Below are 18679 nucleotides of genomic sequence, written 5' to 3'. Positions count from 1 at the left end.
CTCCTTCCCGCTGTTGAACAGCAGGATATTTATGCAGCTCTTTTTCATGCAATGAAAGTGAATGGTAACCAGAGCCTGCTTACAAAAATTCCTCTAAAAGAACCCTAAAAGTAGTCCATAGGACTTATGTGCTACATTCCAAGTAGGTTATATCCCATAGATTTGCGTGAGAAACAGCAGTGTAACCATTCTTCTCCTGCCGAAATAAAAGAAAATAATGCAGGTTTGCAATAGCACAAGGTTAGGAAACTCAAGACTTTTTTATTATGGTTGAAATATTTCCTTAATGTTGGTTATTTAAAGGGTGTGACTGCAGTATCCCTGGCCAGACTGGACAATACTGTAATTAAAGACAAAGATGTTAAATTACCTGACTGGAACTAGAACTTTCTTTAATTTGGCATCAAGCGAACCTGATTTTCCCTTTAGAAATATTCTGAGGACCCTCAGACATTGTAATCAAGGCCTTCCAGCGTGTTGTCAAACATTTAAAGAAACGAATAAGCCAATTCTTTTGTTGCATTTAATACCACAAAGACAAAATGGATTTTAAATTCTGTGCTACCATTAATGTTCCATCTGTATACATAAACCCTGTTCCTACCAGTATAGACAAAAACTCGAGAGAGCTGCACTTATACAGTAAACTACATTTACTGCCAGGCACACAGTAAAACTCACAGTTATCACATTATTTCAAATCTTTCAACATTCACTCATTCACACATGCACCAACTTATACACATGATTTCCTTCCCCTTCATTACATAACATCCACAAAGAACTCGCTGGGGTTGCCCATGGCTAAGTGAAAAGACTGTCGGGATGCAGTGAGCTCAGGGGGGACTGAGCCCAGGTCTCGGGTTGGTGGAGCTCCAGGTGGCCCCCCAGGTGTGATGGAGGGTGGCAAAACAGGATGGTGAGGCAAAGTCGGGGTTTGTGGGAGTGGGGATCCAAGTGCTAAATGTGGGTGTGGATGCTGAGGCACCATCATTACCATCATTGGGTTGTAAGGGATGGGGATTCCAGCAGGATATGGGGAAAGGTGAGCGGGTGGGGGGCGATGATGTGAGCGTTGACTTGAGCGGCTATGTTCACTGGCCGTGGCTGAGCCGCGGTCCCATCTCAGACTGCTGCGAACAGAGTAATCTGATTCGCTTCCGCTTCCAGAACGCGAGTCGGCCCCACCCCCGCCAGGAGATTTGTCATCACGTGTGCTGCCGTCAGCTATACTCCCAGCTACACTCTTGCTGCCTCTTCTCCTGTCCCCATCACTGCGTGTGGAGCCACTGCTGTGACTACCTGAGAATGAGATGTGAAACAGAGCATTACAATGTATTTAATGCAGAACTTTAGTAGTTTATTATGACAAACTGAGGGTCGGCATGGCTTGTTACCTTCACTGTGCTGGCTGCCTGCACTGCCTGGGCCATAGCTGTAGTTGGAGAGCTCGTGGTAGGGAGGTGGCTGACTGGAGTAAGGTTGAGGATACTGGTACGGGAAAGAGTGAAGCAGGGGCCATGACGTCGCCCCTGGCAGTGGAAGAGGAGCCAAAGTATCCTGGTCTGAAGCACCACTGGAGCCATCATTATCATTAAGAGATAAATTGGCCATATCTGACAAGCAGAAAAAGGTGTGAGAATGATAAATCAAGCAAATGAAAGAGAACTGTGATTACTTATGATGGGAGTGACAAAGAACACCATCATTTTGTTATTGAAAATATTATAAGATTGTACCCACAATTTTCACAATTGCTAAAATCTCCGAATATGTAATAACACTGTTCAGAGAAGGTGATCTTGTTGACGGTGTGTCGGATGAAACCGGCCTTCAGTAGGTTACTGGCATATTTACGAGCTTCTCGTCTATCCTGAAACCCATCAATGTGATGGTATAACCACTCAACCACATCAGAACCTACACATACAAATATTTAGTCAGATTTAAAGCTCATTTGTATGTACAAAATACAAAATATAAGCCTCATGTTACATGTTATGGTATGGAAAGATAGTTTTCAGGATAACTCTCACCCAGGAAAGCGTTGGGAATGGTGATCTTCAGCCACATTCTGTCTCTGACCTCCAAGCCTGATTCCGGAGATGCCATTGCCTTAGCAATCGATACCATATCGGAGCGCAGAGACAGACTGAAGTCGTCAAAGCCTGAAGACAGAATTTTTTTCTTTTTTATTGCAGAATCTATTCATTATGTGATGTCTTGACATGTAAGCGCCAAAGGCTACAGAGAATTCTTAGGCTGCCTTGATTCCAGAATTATTTTATTTTTTCCATAGAAATTCAATGTCTTCAAACTCTCTATTAAAGCATGACATGCACCAAACCAGTCAGCTCCAAATGGTTCCACAACCACTTTTTTTAAATTTAGCCAAAAACAAAGGTCTTTAAATAGGGAATAAACTACAATTCCATACACAATGTCAATGACATAATCAATAATCAAGTGTTGTTTTAAATAGTTGATTTTAAAGATTATCCAATTCATCTTTAGTAAAAGTAATTTTGCTCTTAAACAAAAAAAAATTATGACACAGACATCAACAGACACACATAAAATAAATCAACAATCTGTGATTGTGGTCTTTAAAGGGATAGTTCGCCCAAAAATGAAAATTCTGTCATCATTTACTCACCCTCAGATTGTTACAAACCTATATACATTTATTTGTTCTGCTAAACACAAGGGAAGATATTTTAAAGAATGTCAGTAACCAAACAGATCTCATCCCCCATTTACTGCCATAGTATTTATTTTCCCTACTATGGCAGTAAATGGGGGATGAGATCTGTTTGGTTACTGACATTTTTCCAAATATCTTCCTTTGTGTACAGCAGAACAAAGACATTATTATGGTTTGGAACAACCCGAGGGTGAGTAAATGATGACAGGATATTCATTTTTGGGTCAACTATCCCTTTAACTGTTTACAAATTATTGTTAAAATGACTCCCCAATAAAAAAATTATATAAAAAAAAGATTCACCATGTGAAAGAATAATAAAAAAATACAGTCATTAACAATAATGACAAATAAAGGACAAAAGAAATGCTCAGAAGAACTGCTTACGTTCAGTTTCAGTGACAGATGAACTTGAGGTGATTGTGCTGCTAGGGTAGGACAGATACGCGCCCGTTAATGCTGCAGAATGGTTGACCCATGAAGCAGGGTCAATAGGTCGGATTGGCTCGTCTGACAGAAACAGGAAATATTATAGATGATTAGAAATGAAGTTGTTTAAGTAAGGTTAAGTAAGTTGTTTCTCCATTCCAGTCTTCGCCCACCCCCTCTCAGAAAATTTTACACGTCTCCCTATAAAAACACTCACTGGATGGCAGAGTGAAATATCCTTGAGGAGAGGGGTCCCAACATTTTGCTACTGTCAGGGTGATGGGTCTATGAAATCAAAAGCGACAAAATAACTTTAGGTTATAAGCCACTGTGTAATAATTTTGCATATAGCATGACATTTAGCCATACTAAGACAATTCTGTCATAGCTCACCCTGGCTTGTGCACAATCTCACGTAGAACCCTAACTGCATCATCATTACTCATGTTCTCAAAATTGATGTCATTGACCTAAAAAATAATAATATAAAACATAGTTAAGACATGTGCAGGTCTTACTGTTACAGTTGTACCTGCTCTGCCAGTAACACACACCTGCAGGAGCATGTCTCCAGGTTCAATGCGACCGTCAGCAGCCACAGCCCCGCCCTTCATGATAGAGCCGATGTAGATACCTCCATCTCCCCTCTCATTACTCTGACCCACTATACTGATGCCCAAGAAATTATACTTCTCTATAGAGCACAACAAATTTATGGAAAAGGGTATAGAGGGCATTTTGCATTAAACATTACATTTTTAATTATATTTAAAAATGCAAAACTTCATAAAACAGACAGGTAAATGTGAGAAAAATTGAATAAATTAAAGTAATTGCACTGACCCATGTTAAGAGTGATTGTAATAATGTTTAGGGACATGGTTGAATCGGTTACACTGCTGAAAGAGGAAGCCTACAGTAAAACAGAAAAGGAACTAAATTAAATAAATACATTTTCAAGCTCATCATTCCCTGTTAAACAAAATTAAATTTAAGTTTCTGGGACATTTTGGACATATGTACCCTCTCCAGCCGGGGGCGCTGTTTCCTGCGTCTGCGATGCCGTTTAAGCAATCTAGAAGCTGAGCTCTGCTCAGTAGAGCTACTGAACCTAATTTACAAAAAAAAAACATTAATAATCAAAAAACATAATCTGTAATATTGACTTAAATGTAATTAGATCCATACACATAATTTTTTTAGGTTTAATAAATCGCATGACTAGTAAAGAATTTATGAAAGACATTAATCAAATTGGGATTGAGTTGGACTTGTGTTGTGGGTCTGTGTGTTTCTCTGACCTGCTCATTGTATCGTCATCATCTGAATCACAGAAGCTGGTGGTCTCCAATTCACTGCTCATCACTGTGGTTGCACTTTCATATCCTTCCAGGTGTCTTTCCAAATGGGACTGACCATTCATACGTGGACCTAAACATTGATGTTGAGACAAATCACAAAAATAATTAGTAAATTAGGCAATGTCAAGCAAAAACAGACGGAACCAAATGTATGTATATGTGTGTGTCTTGGTAAACCCTGGCCTGTGGATAGTAATACCAGTAATTTTTGACCTTGTGGGGACATTTTTTTGTCCCCATGAAAAAACAGCTGGTAAATAAAGCTGATTAAATGTAAAAATGCAGAAAGGTTTATGTGAGGGTTCGGTTTGTATGGTATATAAATCCTAAAAAACATGAAAACCCAACATGTGTGTGTGTGCATCTCACCATGTTTCTCTAAGCTCTCTTTGGGCCGAGGTCTTTCTTTTCTGAAAGACACAACTGACTCCGTCTCTGTCTGATCATCTAGGCTCTCCAGACTGCCTGCAGTGTTGGGACTACACACAAACAAACATTTACATTCAAGACACATCTGTTAATCCTTGCATATTACATCCTATTATATCTATTTCGCTATGTCGAAAAGACTCATAATAATGTTATTCAGGTTTGGAATGATGTGAAGATAAATGATAAAACAATATTAAAACAACAGTTCGCCCAAAATAAAAAATCATATTATTTTTAACAGATCCTTTCTAGTAATTTAAATGAAACTAAGATGTAGATACAGTACACCCACTGGAAGGAGGGGGGTCTGGAGTCTCCAATGCCCCCTGTCCGCTCAGCTGGAGGTGGAGGTAGGGGAGGAGGGGGAGGTGAGGGCTGAGGTTGGACCTCCACAGGAGGGGCTGGAGGCTCTGCTGCAGGGGTATCTGACGACACCAGCTAACAGAGAGTGAGAGTGAGAAGGGAAAATAAAGCGAGTAAATGTGATACCTAAAAACAAGGAAGAAACAAATAAAACGAGACGTATGGGAAAATATCCAATGTCACATTAATAACACCACTTATTTTTACTCAACACATATTCATGGTGTTGTCATTGAAATGTGTAAAACTGATCACACAATGCTTCAGGTCCAACATATCAAGTGTCAGGGTTTTATATAACTACAATTTAAATGACAAAACAAGTTGGCAAGGCCTTGTGTTTGGCAGTTGATAGACAGAAAACGACAGAAACGTCTTATCAGTTTTCTATGAAATATATTATGAAATACATTGCTAATTCTGATGGAATTTAACACATGAACAAATTCCTAATGCTGCAGGGATGTTATTGTAGGTTATTGTACACTCCTTCTCAAGGGACCTTGGGCCATCTTGACAGTAGTCTACTATTTCTATCCCAGTGGGTCTGGTGTCTTACAAGTCTTTTGATTTAAGTACCCGCTTTTGTCTTAAAGCTTTTAGACCAGGCTGGATTTCAGTCTTAGTATGAAGGGGCTGACACACACAGTTAGTGTTCTTTCAGAATTCCCTGTGACATAAATCAAAATGGAGATGAATGGTAAAACGAGGTTAACTGTTCCGAGTCACTACAGGGCTGAAGAACTTTGATGAGGTTGATCCAGATTGATCAGGATTGATATGACAGCCCGGTTCTCTTCTCTTTGTTGTGTTGTACTGGTCTGTAAGGTTGTGGGTGATTCTTTTCCATATGTTTTATAATGTACAGCACATTGGTCAACTCACTGTTGTTTAATATCTGCTAAGTAAAGTAAAACGCATTTGGGAAATAAACCTGTTGAATTGGAACAATAACAATGGGGGGGAGTGCTTACCCAGGACACAACCCTTCCATTAAAGCAGGGCAGCTTGGCATTGTCATCAGAGATCTCCTCCTTTACCACCCTAAACAAAAATACAGTTACAACAGCGAGATCCTCAATAACAGAAAATGGACACACACATTTTAATGATTTCTGCAGACCTACCCAAAAACCATGTCTTTCATTTAGTCTAATTTAACAGTACTCTTAGAACAACCTACATATAGATGGTTCAGCAGTAACAACGTAAACAAACTTTATGTGGCCCAAACTTAACTTCCATCAGACTTCCACAAAGGATCAATAATGTTGAGTAGTTTTCATTTAATGTATTACAATTAATGTACAATAAAATATTTATACCAAAACCAAACACAGAGCAAAAGTTAAGTTCGGGCCAGCACGTGCGTCCAGTAAAACTATCTATACGGGTGAAAGACATCAAGAAAGTTAAATGGGCAATTCCATACAAATGCCAACCTTAAGATTTTTACCAAACGTTTTGACGTTACTGATGGATCAGATTTCAATATTTGGTGGTTTGAGGTGAATTCCTTCTCCATTTGTTGGGTAATGTTGCTTCTGCATTTGAATCCACAGACATCATACAATGTACAGGTATGCTGTCTCTAAAACGTGCATCCTTTTTGTCACATCCATACGTGTATATTTCCTTTTTTTAAAATAGAAAACTTGCGTATAGACTGATACTTTCTGATGTCTGGACATATTATCTGGGGTTTAGTAAAATATAAACAGATAATTACATTTAAAAATACATTCTCTGAGAATTTCTATTTCAAGTTTTGACTAAAAATGTCACATCCATAATGCTGGAATTTTCCAAATGTCCTGTATGATATACTCATTTGTAACTTCCAAATTTTAACCCCATTTGCTGATTCTTTTAGAATTATTAAAATTAATTAAAATAATTGAGTTTTTCCCATATTAAGGAAGACAATATTTAGTATTTACTTTTAAAAACGAATTTGCCACACCAAGTGAGTAATTAAAAGTGACTGAAATGGTTAAAACTTTAGAAAGATGGTGACCAGTCACAACGTGTAAAATATAGCCAATCCTTTCCTTTACACATTAATGTATATTGTCAGTACACGATCCGGGATGCCTGCACGATCCGGGATGTGCATGCCCGTAATTACGTAGTAAAAACGTCACGGTTTCCCTACACTATTGGTATCACGCATGCGATGAAACACTTGACGGCCAGGCGGCACAACTGGCGGCATATTTTTGTAGGCTACATTGTGTTTTTCATTTAACAGTTCACGGTGGGTCTATTTTGATGTTTTTAAATGTATCTTACGCTATGAATTACGATGTGTTTACGTGGTTGCCAATCCAAAATAATAAAGGAGTTGTTACATGAACATACACGATTTTGGTTACATGTGGAATAAAGTCTGAGTCTTTCTGTCACTGCAAACCTTCAGTTTCCTCCATACTCCCCTTTGCGATTCATTGCTGTATGGCCATAGGATTACTTAACTTGCTGTGTTTCGATCTGAAGTCGGTAGTATTGTCAAAGATGGTTTGTGTCGTTTTTTTATTAAAAGCTGCTAATATTAGTTAACTTTAAATTGAGTAATTTTGTATTAGTATGGATCTATATAGGCTAATATATCTATCTATATAATCTAAATGAGGAAAATAATCCCTTCAATGGTGTTTACAGAAGACAATAAGGAACATAATATGCATTTCTGCCTAGACTATCTGCACTTACATGAAGAAAGAACTACAAACAAGTGTCAAACTGACAATGGAAATGACTTGAAAGAACGCAGAGTGGGCAGTCATGGCCTAATGGTTAGAGAGTCGGACTCGTGACCAGAAGGTTGCCGGTTTGATTCCCAGGGTCCGGCGGGTAACGACTGAGGTGCCCTTGAGCAAGGCACCTTACCCCTACTTGCTCCCCGGGCGCTGCAGTGATAGCTGCCCACTGCTCCGGGTGTACGTGTGTTCACCACTTGCTGTGCGTGTGTTCACTACGCTCTGGATGGGTTAAATGCAGAAGTCACATTTCGGGTATGGGTCACCATATCTGACTAATAGGTCACTTTCACTTTCAGTGTGCACACAGAAGTGACATGAGACCAGAGGTGGACAGTAGTGAAAGTCACGGTACAAAGGTGCGCAAGCGTGGAACAGATCGTGCAGTGTCGTAAATCGTCGCAAAACAGAATTATCATTTGCGCATGCGCGTTTTCTACTAAGTCATTATGCGCATACACGGACGGATCGTGCAGGCATCCCGGATCGTGTACCGACATATATTTTATCCAAAAAATTTAAACAGGTTTATATAGGTTATTTGCTTGCTATAAATACTGTTTTATATTTACACACATAATTTACCACAAGACAATATAAGTGGTGCTTGCCTATTCAAAACTCACTACCACAATGCTGGCAGGTGGTTGCTAGGGTGTTTCTGATAATTGCTATGTGGTTGGTTGCTTGTTTAAGTCCAGTATGAGAAATTGTACAAAAAACATAATAGTTATACAATGACAATACATTATTTAGTACATTTCTGTCTGTCTCTTTAAAATAATGAAACCTGAAAAGAGAGCTGACTGCATTTGCACCAAACTGAACACTTTGTTAAACAGGTGATACAAGTATACAACCATTTGACAAAGCACTTGAAAATTCCCAAGACCAAACCTCTCCTGCATTTTACCGCTTTGAAACAATACCAATCCAAACCCGCAATTAAGCCCAACATCTGCACTTGAAAAACAACCCTTGAACTCACACATACAAACACACACAAACAAACACACAACAACACAGCCTCAACCTACAACCACTTGAGAAGCAGGTTTTCACAAAAGCTGTAGCAACAACATGAGTTCAAGACTTGTTAAAGATCAGGTAACACACGCAGTTTCTGCCAATCTCATATTCATCTTGAGTACCTATACATTAGTATATTTAGTTTGGTCAAATTTTATTTCTGTAAAAACACGAGCTGCTGGAGGCAGGCAGTGGGACGGAACTACAGCATGCGCACACAACACATCATCGCATTAATCCCTTCGTGTTTTTTACATTATGCATGTACACACCGGTTGCCAACAAAACACAGACATATGACTTAGTTTGACTTATCGTGTGCAGTTCATGTCCGGCATCTTTTAGCACTGGGACCACGCCATCTATCAGTTTCAAATGATCTCCAAATCCAACGTTATATCCACCGTTTATTTAACATCCATCATTAAAATGCCGTGAACAAACGAACACAGCTCAAAATTCTCTCCCTATCGCAAGAGTAACAAGCTGCAGCTGCAGGCCCACAGCGCAGCCAATCTTGATAAGCGGGTCTTCCTATGCTTGTCGGTTGGTGCATGGGCGGGCTATTTCTTTCGCCTTAACGTGCTTTTCCGGGAGTATTGCCCAATAGAAGGAATAGGATCCCTGTTATGAAACTTTCCGAAACAAGTTGGAGTGCTGGGGGAGTGTATCAAGCACAGAAATACTACGTCATATGTCCAACTCGTTTTTTAACAAGTTGACCATGTTAAGCATGAGAAGCCAGCCCGTTCAACAGTGTAAAGAAGTCAGAATGCATGACATAGCATGTTACCCGATCTTTAAGTCTGCATGCAGACCATCCACAGTTTTCACTTTTTTGATGACTTGCACTTCAAGTAATAAGGTGAGAAGAGTAATTCTGCTATTGAATCTCAGCTATAGGAAAAGTAAAACAAAAGCTACAAGAATGTAAAGGGGCCCTGGAGAGACTAAGGGGTCTCCACTTCTTTTTTTCTCACCCTTTCTCTCTCACTCTCTTTCTGTTGATTCTATCCCAGACACTAAGCAAATGGCCTGTCTCCAGCCCAGCAACCAAACCCGTCCCCTACCACACACAGTCAGACTGACAGCTGGCTCTACACACTGCAAATCACCACGGCAGCACCACAGAGCTGCTGCCTGCTCTCTACCCCACTCCACTACCAGATCATCTTACATCCACATCCAAAGCTGTTCAACAATAATACACACACGTCCAACGCTATCCACAGAGACTAACTAGACACTGACAGCCTTTCTGCCAAGAAAGGAAAGTAGAAAAGACAGTCTTCCTAATTTGCTAAAACAATCAAACCTGATCCCAATAATGCAGTAAAACGAATTTGCACACAGCGCCATATTGCATATTCACTTGTAAAACCTAAGAAAACACTGTCGTCTCAAAGCATGGATAACCTGAGACAAGTGTACAGTATTACAGGAAGGTTTAAATAATGCAACAGATCCTCATGCTTTACATACCATTTTACAATCTTATGATGAATATCTTTGAAGTGAACATAAGTATAAGCTGTCAAAACTGATGAAATATTTACAGCCATGTTGATGAAATGATAGCATCCTAATTTGCAAAGATTACCACATACATGCTAGTAGCATCTGGAGAATGCATAACAGACAGGTATATGACTTAGATTTATTGTCTTGACTTTCTGTCAATAGCAACTCTTTGAAAAAGCACATGTAGTAAATTAGGAGTGAGTTTAAGGAAAATTATTTTTTCAAGATGAAGAATAAAATGAGAGATAGATCTCTTCTTACATCACCCATATCGGTTTCACAAATCCAGATATCACAGTCGTTGCATTGTATATTCTGTTGCTGCAATTCAAGATATCATACATGTCTAAAACTAAGTTTTGCATATGTAGCCTACTTTTCATTTAGGCTGTACTACAGAAATTTAGTAAGACTTCTTAAAGAACAGTACGGGACTTTTAATACATGTTTTATAAGCATTAATATTTTAATATCATGACATCCGCGACACTCATGAGATATTCCAAAGTTTGTTTGTAGTGATTACTGTATTCCGGGCTAGACCACCCAGACTACTGTCGCTCTCAAGGAAACCATTTACCAAGCCACAAAATCATCTGGCACAAAATAGGCATTTCATTCTCACAATTCCCATAAAGATAAAGTATGCCGCATAAAAGCTTTTGTTTTTGGATGTGCCGCGCACATCCTTGCAGCCCCGGATTGTAACATTCACTCACTCACTCACCCGAAGTCCTGGTCCATTGACTTGAAAAAGAATTTGTAGTTCGGCTTGTTCAAGACTTGTTTAAAATCCAGCAGAGTAATTTTCTCAGCCGCAATGGAAATCTTCACCAAGTACGGCGTCTCCTCTTCGTCAATGTGATAAATTATTTTAGTCTCCGCCATGTCTCCCAACCCGTTTTTCTCTTGTTCTACAGGAGTGTGGAGGAGGCAGCGGCTATCCTGCTAATGTTAGCCAGCGCTCTAGAGAAGGGGATTGAGGAAAGTCTTCTAGCACAATACTGCTGTCCAACAACACTTCTCTGACCAATTCATTCACTAAGAAAACCCTTAAAAAGGCGCTGTAGTGGCTAACTCTTGAGGCTCAAACACTCATATGTATCATGGTTCAGCTTGTTAAAATGCTAAAAAATACGTACAAAGGCAGTTATCCTGTAACATCATTCCCCCACCTACAAAAACACATGGGGGATTTGGAATAGTTTTCTCCGGCTCAGGCCAGCGCGGCGTGTGACGAAAGAGAGGGACTCCGTCACACGCTTTCGCCCTCCCACTCTCGCGCGCGCGCTCTCTGGATGTCCTACTGCCCCGCTTGGACTGAGACCGTTCTCAATTCCAAGAACGCAAAGAACGGGCTTGGCAAATTCAGACTCGGGAGACTCGTAGGACGGGAGGACGCAGACGGTTATATTAGAAATGGTACAGCAGAGTACTTGATGCGTCACTCAAGTCAAATACATGCAGTCCTGTTTCACGTAGCTTTGGGTTTAAATTAAGTTAAATTAAATAATATGACAAAACATAAAAGTCCTTTCTGTCGTTTTTATTTAAAAAATATTAAAATGTGATTCTGGCAACATGACTGCTCTGATTTTGTTTAGAATAAAATGAAATATGATGCAAAACACGATGCTTTATTATAAAGTGTAAGAAGTTTGTACAATAGGGAATATAACATTTACGTTCTGCAGTGAGGAGCTGGGCTTGTTTGACTTGATGCGGCGCCGCAAGATCCAACTGGCGGATGACATCAAAGTACCACGATTCGAAAAACCATACTTTGATGTCATCCGCCTGTTGGATCTTGCGGCAACACGCATCAAGTCAAACAAGCCCAGTAGCTCCTCACTGCAGAACGCCACATCCAGGGAGATACCCTTCGCTTCGCTGCAGCCTGTAGCGCGGTGACGTCATACATGTTGACGTCATGCATGTGGACGTCATGCATGGTTTAGCGCGCATGCGCCTTAACGTGTTGTGGTCAAGCATTTGTTACTGCGCATGTGTGTCCTGTTTACCTTACGCGGTGATGTTTTCACGTATTTTTATGTCATGAATGTGTAAACTCAGACCTCGGATATTATGTCCGACCTCAATGCATTCCTGTCAATCACGCGGCGTCAAGGCGTATTAAAGATAGCCGAAACGATGTGATTTTAATTGATTAATAAAGCTTACAGAAGAGACTTTATTCATGTCATTTCGTGCTGTAAAAACGTTTACTTCTGGGTTTGAGGTCGGGGCTTCCCGAAATCCGAGTTGTCTTGAACGCAGCGTGCACACGCGCGAAGTACCCCAATTCGTTAAGTGAGTAACTGGGATAAAGTTGGTTTGACGTTGGACGTTCGATATTCGTGAATGTAGGGACCGTCTCTAAAGTTACATACACATTAAAATATTTTTTAAAAGCTCAATAGCATTTAAAGGGAATGACTTACAGCCACAAAACTTACTGTACTGTGTTCATGTGTGTGTACGCTATGAAGCACACCTTTTAGATTTTTGATATTTATTATAATAAACCGTCAAATTATATGTAAATATTCCTATGTGTTTCACTACTGTATGGACTCATACACAAAAATACAATTTTTAAAGCTCAATAGCATTTAAAGGGAATGACTTACAGCCACAAAACTTACTGTACTGTGTTCATGTGTGTGTACGCTATGAAGCACACCTTTTAGATTTTTGATATTTATTATAATAAACCGTCAAATTATATGTAAATATTCCTATGTGTTTCACTACTGTATGGACTCATACACAAAAATACCATTTTTAAAGCTCAATAGCATTTAAAGGGAATGACTTACAGCCACAAAACTTACTGTACTGTGTTCATGTGTGTGTACTCTATGAAGCACACCTTTTAGATTTTTGATATTTATCATAATAAACCGTCAAATTATATGTAAATATTCCTATGTGTTTCACTACTGTATGGACTCATACACAAAAATACCATTTTTAAAGCTCAATAGCATTTAAAGGGAATGACTTACAGCCACAAAACTTACTGTACTGTGTTCATGTGTGTGTACTCTATGAAGCACACCTTTTAGATTTTTGATATTTATATAATAAACCGTCAAATTATATGTAAATATTCCTATGTGTTTCACTACTGTATGGACTCATACACAAAAATACCATTTTTAAAGCTCAATAGCATTTAAAGGGAATGACTTACAGCCACAAAACTTACTGTACTGTGTTCATGTGTGTGTACTCTATGAAGCACACCTTTTAGATTTTTGATATTTATCATAATAAACCGTCAAATTATATGTAAATATTCCTATGTGTTTCACTACTGTATGGACTCATACACAAAAATACCATTTTTAAAGCTCAATAGCATTTAAAGGGAATGACTTACAGCCACAAAACTTACTGTACTGTGTTCATGTGTGTGTACTCTATGAAGCACACCTTTTAGATTTTTGATATTTATCATAATAAACCGTCAAATTATATGTAAATATTCCTATGTGTTTCACTACTGTATGGACTCATACACAAAAATACCATTTTTAAAGCTCAATAGCATTTAAAGGGAATGACTTACAGCCACAAAACTTACTGTACTGTGTCATGTGTGTGTACTCTATGAAGCACACCTTTTAGATTTTTGATATTTATATAATAAACCGTCAAATTAATATGTAAATATTCCTATGTGTTTCACTACTGTATGGACTCATACACAAAAATACCATTTTTAAAGCTCAATAGCATTAAAGGGAATGACTTACAGCCACAAAACTTACTGTACTGTGTTCATGTGTGTGTACTCTATGAAGCACACCTTTTAGATTTTTGATATTTATCATAATAAACCGTCAAATTATATGTAAATATTCCTATGTGTTTCACTACTGTATGGACTCATACACAAAAATACCATTTTTAAAGCTCAATAGCATTCAAAGGGAATGACTTACAGCCACAAAACTTACTGTACTGTGTTCATGTGTGTGTACTCTATGAAGCACACCTTTTAGATTTTTGATATTTATCATAATAAACCGTCAAATTATATGTAAATATTCCTATGTGTTTCACTACTGTATGGACTCATACACAAAAATACCATTTTTAAAGCTCAATAGCATTTAAAGGGAATGACTTACAGCCACAAAACTTACTGTACTGTGTTCATGTGTGTGTACTCTATGAAGCACACCTTTTAGATTTTTGATATTTATCATAATAAACCGTCAAATTATATGTAAATATTCCTATGTGTTTCACTACTGTATGGACTCATACACAAAAATACCATTTTTAAAGCTCAATAGCATTTAAAGGGAATGACTTACAGCCACAAAACTTACTGTACTGTGTTCATGTGTGTGTACTCTATGAAGCACACCTTTTAGATTTTTGATATTTATCATAATAAACCGTCAAATTATATGTAAATATTCCTATGTGTTTCACTACTGTATGGACTCATACACAAAAATACCATTTTTAAAGCTCAATAGCATTTAAAGGGAATGACTTACAGCCACAAAACTTACTGTACTGTGTTCATGTGTGTGTACTCTATGAAGCACACCTTTTAGATTTTTGATATTTATCATAATAAACCGTCAAATTATATGTAAATATTCCTATGTGTTTCACTACTGTATGGACTCATACACAAAAATACCATTTTTAAAGCTCAATAGCATTTAAAGGGAATGACTTACAGCCACAAAACTTACTGTACTGTGTTCATGTGTGTGTACTCTATGAAGCACACCTTTTAGATTTTTGATATTTATCATAATAAACCGTCAAATTATATGTAAATATTCCTATGTGTTTCACTACTGTATGGACTCATACACAAAAATACCATTTTTAAAGCTCAATAGCATTTAAAGGGAATGACTTACAGCCACAAAACTTACTGTACTGTGTTCATGTGTGTGTACTCTATGAAGCACACCTTTTAGATTTTTGATATTTATCATAATAAACCGTCAAATTATATGTAAATATTCCTATGTGTTTCACTACTGTATGGACTCATACACAAAAATACCATTTTTAAAGCTCAATAGCATTTAAAGGGAATGACTTACAGCCACAAAACTTACTGTACTGTGTTCATGTGTGTGTACTCTATGAAGCACACCTTTTAGATTTTTGATATTTATCATAATAAACCGTCAAATTATATGTAAATATTCCTATGTGTTTCACTACTGTATGGACTCATACACAAAAATACCATTTTTAAAGCTCAATAGCATTAAAGGGAATGACTTACAGCCACAAAAAGAATTCTTTCCCCAAATCTGTCTGTAATTTGCGCTGGTACGTGCCCTCGTCGAGTATAGATTCAAAGGCTTTAGTAACCTCGGGCCGCTCTTATTCTTTAGCACCGCTCCAAGCGTACTTCCTAAATACGTCTATGCACGTCAGTAAAAATTTATGATTATCGTTTTCCGCGGAATAGGCGGACATGTCGACAAGATCCACCTGGAACTGAGTATCCATACCGTACACTACGACTCTATTCCGTTTGTATTTTATAGGAGCCGCTCTATGCAGCGTGTAAGCGTCCTCACCCGACAGCCATTCCGTAACCTGTTGTTCGCTCAGGCGGACACCGGTGTCCTTTAGAACGGCGTCTTTTAATCGTTTTTTACCTCCTAACGATCCAGGGTTGGACGGCGTGTAATAAGCTTCCTTCATGAGCTCTGCCATGTTAGCACTTCCTCTCTCCATAAAAGAATGAATAGCAAAATTTATGCGTTTTAAGATTTTATAAAAAAAAAAAAGAATAGCGATACATGACATAGAAGAGAATAAACAATCGGTTACTAAAATAAGTCATAATAAAACAATGGTTACATAGGCAGTAAAATAAATCATGAATAAACAATGGTTACATAGGCACTAAAATAAATCATGAATAAACAATGGTTACATAGGCACTAAAATAAATCATGAATAAACAATGGTTACATAGGCAGTAAAATAAGTCATAATAAAACAATGGTTACATAGGTACTAAAATAAGTCATAATAAAACAATGGTTACATAGGTACTAAAATAAGTCATGATTACATGATATGAACACACATGATTACATGATGATCACACGTGTGATAAAGCCTTATATATTATCCAGCGAGCACAGAAAATATACGCAGGACATTAGGCTCTTGTCGAGAATGTAGTGACAGGGTTTCAACAATTTTACCAACGTTGTGTTTCTCATTTTTTGAAATCAGGGCCACGCACAGCTCTGTTACGTACGTGCACATGCACATGATCTCTTTAACATCTAGCTCGTCGCTACATTCAGACACTATGTCCAAAACTTTTCTGACGCTCACGCAGATAGGCTCTTGACCAATCGTGCAGAAGCTGATACATTTCCCCCACGAATTTGACAGTCCTTTCACCGTGATCATATTTTTCTTGAGATTTGACAGACGAAGCTATCCGCAGAGCAATCGTTTTCTGAATCGCAAGACGCGTTGATTAATTTAAGCATCAGGTCCACCATCTGTCTTTTGTAATGCTGTTTAAAAATGGGAGCTATGATCTTTAGGCCGCTGCAGCCGCTTCCCATCTTGTCTTGTTCAGGCTTTGCTTGCATCTGTGCTGACGCTTCGGAGTCTTTGTCTGAATCCGTTTGGGAATACCAGGTATTGACGACGTCGCAGAAAACCTTGTCGGTGTCGCTGTTCAGAAGACTCTGTCGGATTTCTTCTAGCTTTGCGACATGTATGGCTCGTCTTTCAGTTCGTAGTAAATGGCACACGCGGCTCCTTGTATCGCGCGAGTATCTGCCTTAAACCCGCAGCGTTGTAGAGCGGATGCGGCGAGGTGGTAAAGTTTGTCTTTAAACAGCTTGCGGCTGAACTCTAAAAAGTGTGATGCAAAATAGTACGATGTAGGTTCAAACAGACAGGAATGCTGCATCTGGCTCGGGTGATCTATTTCGCACCCCAGACACTCTTCTTTGAGCTTGACATTGATGATGTGCTGTAGTACCACGGTGACCACGCCTTTAATGACGTTGTAGCCGAGGTCCGTGAAGAATCCGTCTGTGATATCGATCGGAGTATCGCCCACTTCCATTAGGGACCCGGACGATTCTGCAGGATCGTCCGTCTGTATGTGGTGTACCGCGTTGTCATCGCGAGCGTCAGGAACGGTGTGGAGAGAATAGTCGCTGATGTTTTCTGAAGCGTAGTCTTGAGACATTGTTGCGGGAGAGGCTCTGTCTACTGATTTTTATAATGGCTTATAGTAAATGGGTGGGGACGGTCCGACGGCCCACTGGCTGCGCGCGCACTTCTCGGGGTGGAACAGCTGCACTTTAACTCTGGAATAGCCATCGCGCATATCGCACCACTTGATCATTCTGTTGATGTTGGAAAAAAGGGTCTCCAGGGCATAAAGGTCAGCCCATTTGAACAAAAATTGCATCTCGTACAGCTCGTGATGTTCGTCGTGCAGGATAGCCCCGGTGCGATGCGAAGCTTTGTGTTGTCTTTGCAGAAGAAAAAGTAAACGCAGTCATGGTGTTTCTTTTTAGAATGATCGCCGACCACACGGTAACGACCGTTGGGCGTTACCGAGTCCCACTCGCGATGTACAAAGGTTCTTCGCGACTGTCGTTTAAATCCTTCCAGACGTAGTTGTAAAACAACGTCCAGTCCTTGTCAGGGAACGCCACGCAGGTGTCTTGTCCGGGTACGTATTCGCCTTTTTTGTCAGCGCTGTAGAGGGTTACAACTCGAGACTCTTTGTTAAACGCATAGCCTATCACGCGGTTACTCTCCATCAAAATTTCGTCCGTCACGTTGTTCTTATTTTCGTGAAGAAACTTTGTCAGACCGATATACCCTCGTGGTTTTTTCGGTGCCAGAGCCAGATTCTCTTCGAATAGATCGTCGTCCCATTCTCTTGGCGGGGTTTGAGGAGAGCTGCTCGGGCGTGCCATGTTGATGTCTGTGTATTTTGCCCTCGCTATTTTCCCGCTTTTATTTAACAAAACCTCCCCCCGTTTATGCTTATGATGAAAGCGGCGCATGTGGTGTGAACATGAGCCAGATGC

At 39.3% G+C, this 18679-nt stretch overlaps 1 protein-coding gene across 3 annotated transcripts; it reads right to left on the bottom strand.

Moving 5' to 3' along the window:
* Positions 1 to 509: 509 nt before the first annotated feature.
* On the bottom strand, positions 510 to 11942 carry LOC130550354 (segment polarity protein dishevelled homolog DVL-2-like). 3 transcript variants are annotated; one of them, XM_057327794.1, is made up of 15 exons: positions 11326 to 11942; positions 6264 to 6333; positions 5213 to 5364; positions 4864 to 4973; positions 4435 to 4564; positions 4157 to 4244; positions 3977 to 4046; positions 3688 to 3827; positions 3527 to 3603; positions 3351 to 3418; positions 3092 to 3214; positions 2037 to 2168; positions 1744 to 1920; positions 1398 to 1616; positions 510 to 1302 (listed from the first exon to the last, which is right to left on the bottom strand). In XM_057327794.1, the coding sequence occupies exons 1-15, from the start codon at positions 11484 to 11486 to the stop codon at positions 764 to 766; spliced, it is 2256 nt and encodes a 751-aa protein (XP_057183777.1). In that variant the 5' UTR covers positions 11487 to 11942; the 3' UTR covers positions 510 to 763. The 3 variants fall into 3 exon arrangements, with proteins under 3 accessions (XP_057183777.1, XP_057183778.1, XP_057183779.1); XM_057327795.1 differs by having other exon boundaries at positions 5219 to 5364; XM_057327796.1 differs by lacking the exon at positions 11326 to 11942 and adding an exon at positions 6732 to 10261.
* Positions 11943 to 18679: the final 6737 nt, after the last annotated feature.

This window comes from Triplophysa rosa, unplaced genomic scaffold (genome assembly GCF_024868665.1).
Source record: "Triplophysa rosa unplaced genomic scaffold, Trosa_1v2 scaffold298_ERROPOS274155+, whole genome shotgun sequence".
In the NCBI taxonomy this organism is placed as follows: domain Eukaryota; kingdom Metazoa; phylum Chordata; class Actinopteri; order Cypriniformes; family Nemacheilidae; genus Triplophysa; species Triplophysa rosa.
The sequence above is the reverse complement of the archived record's forward strand: the minus strand, read 5'-3'. Positions and strand labels throughout refer to the sequence as shown.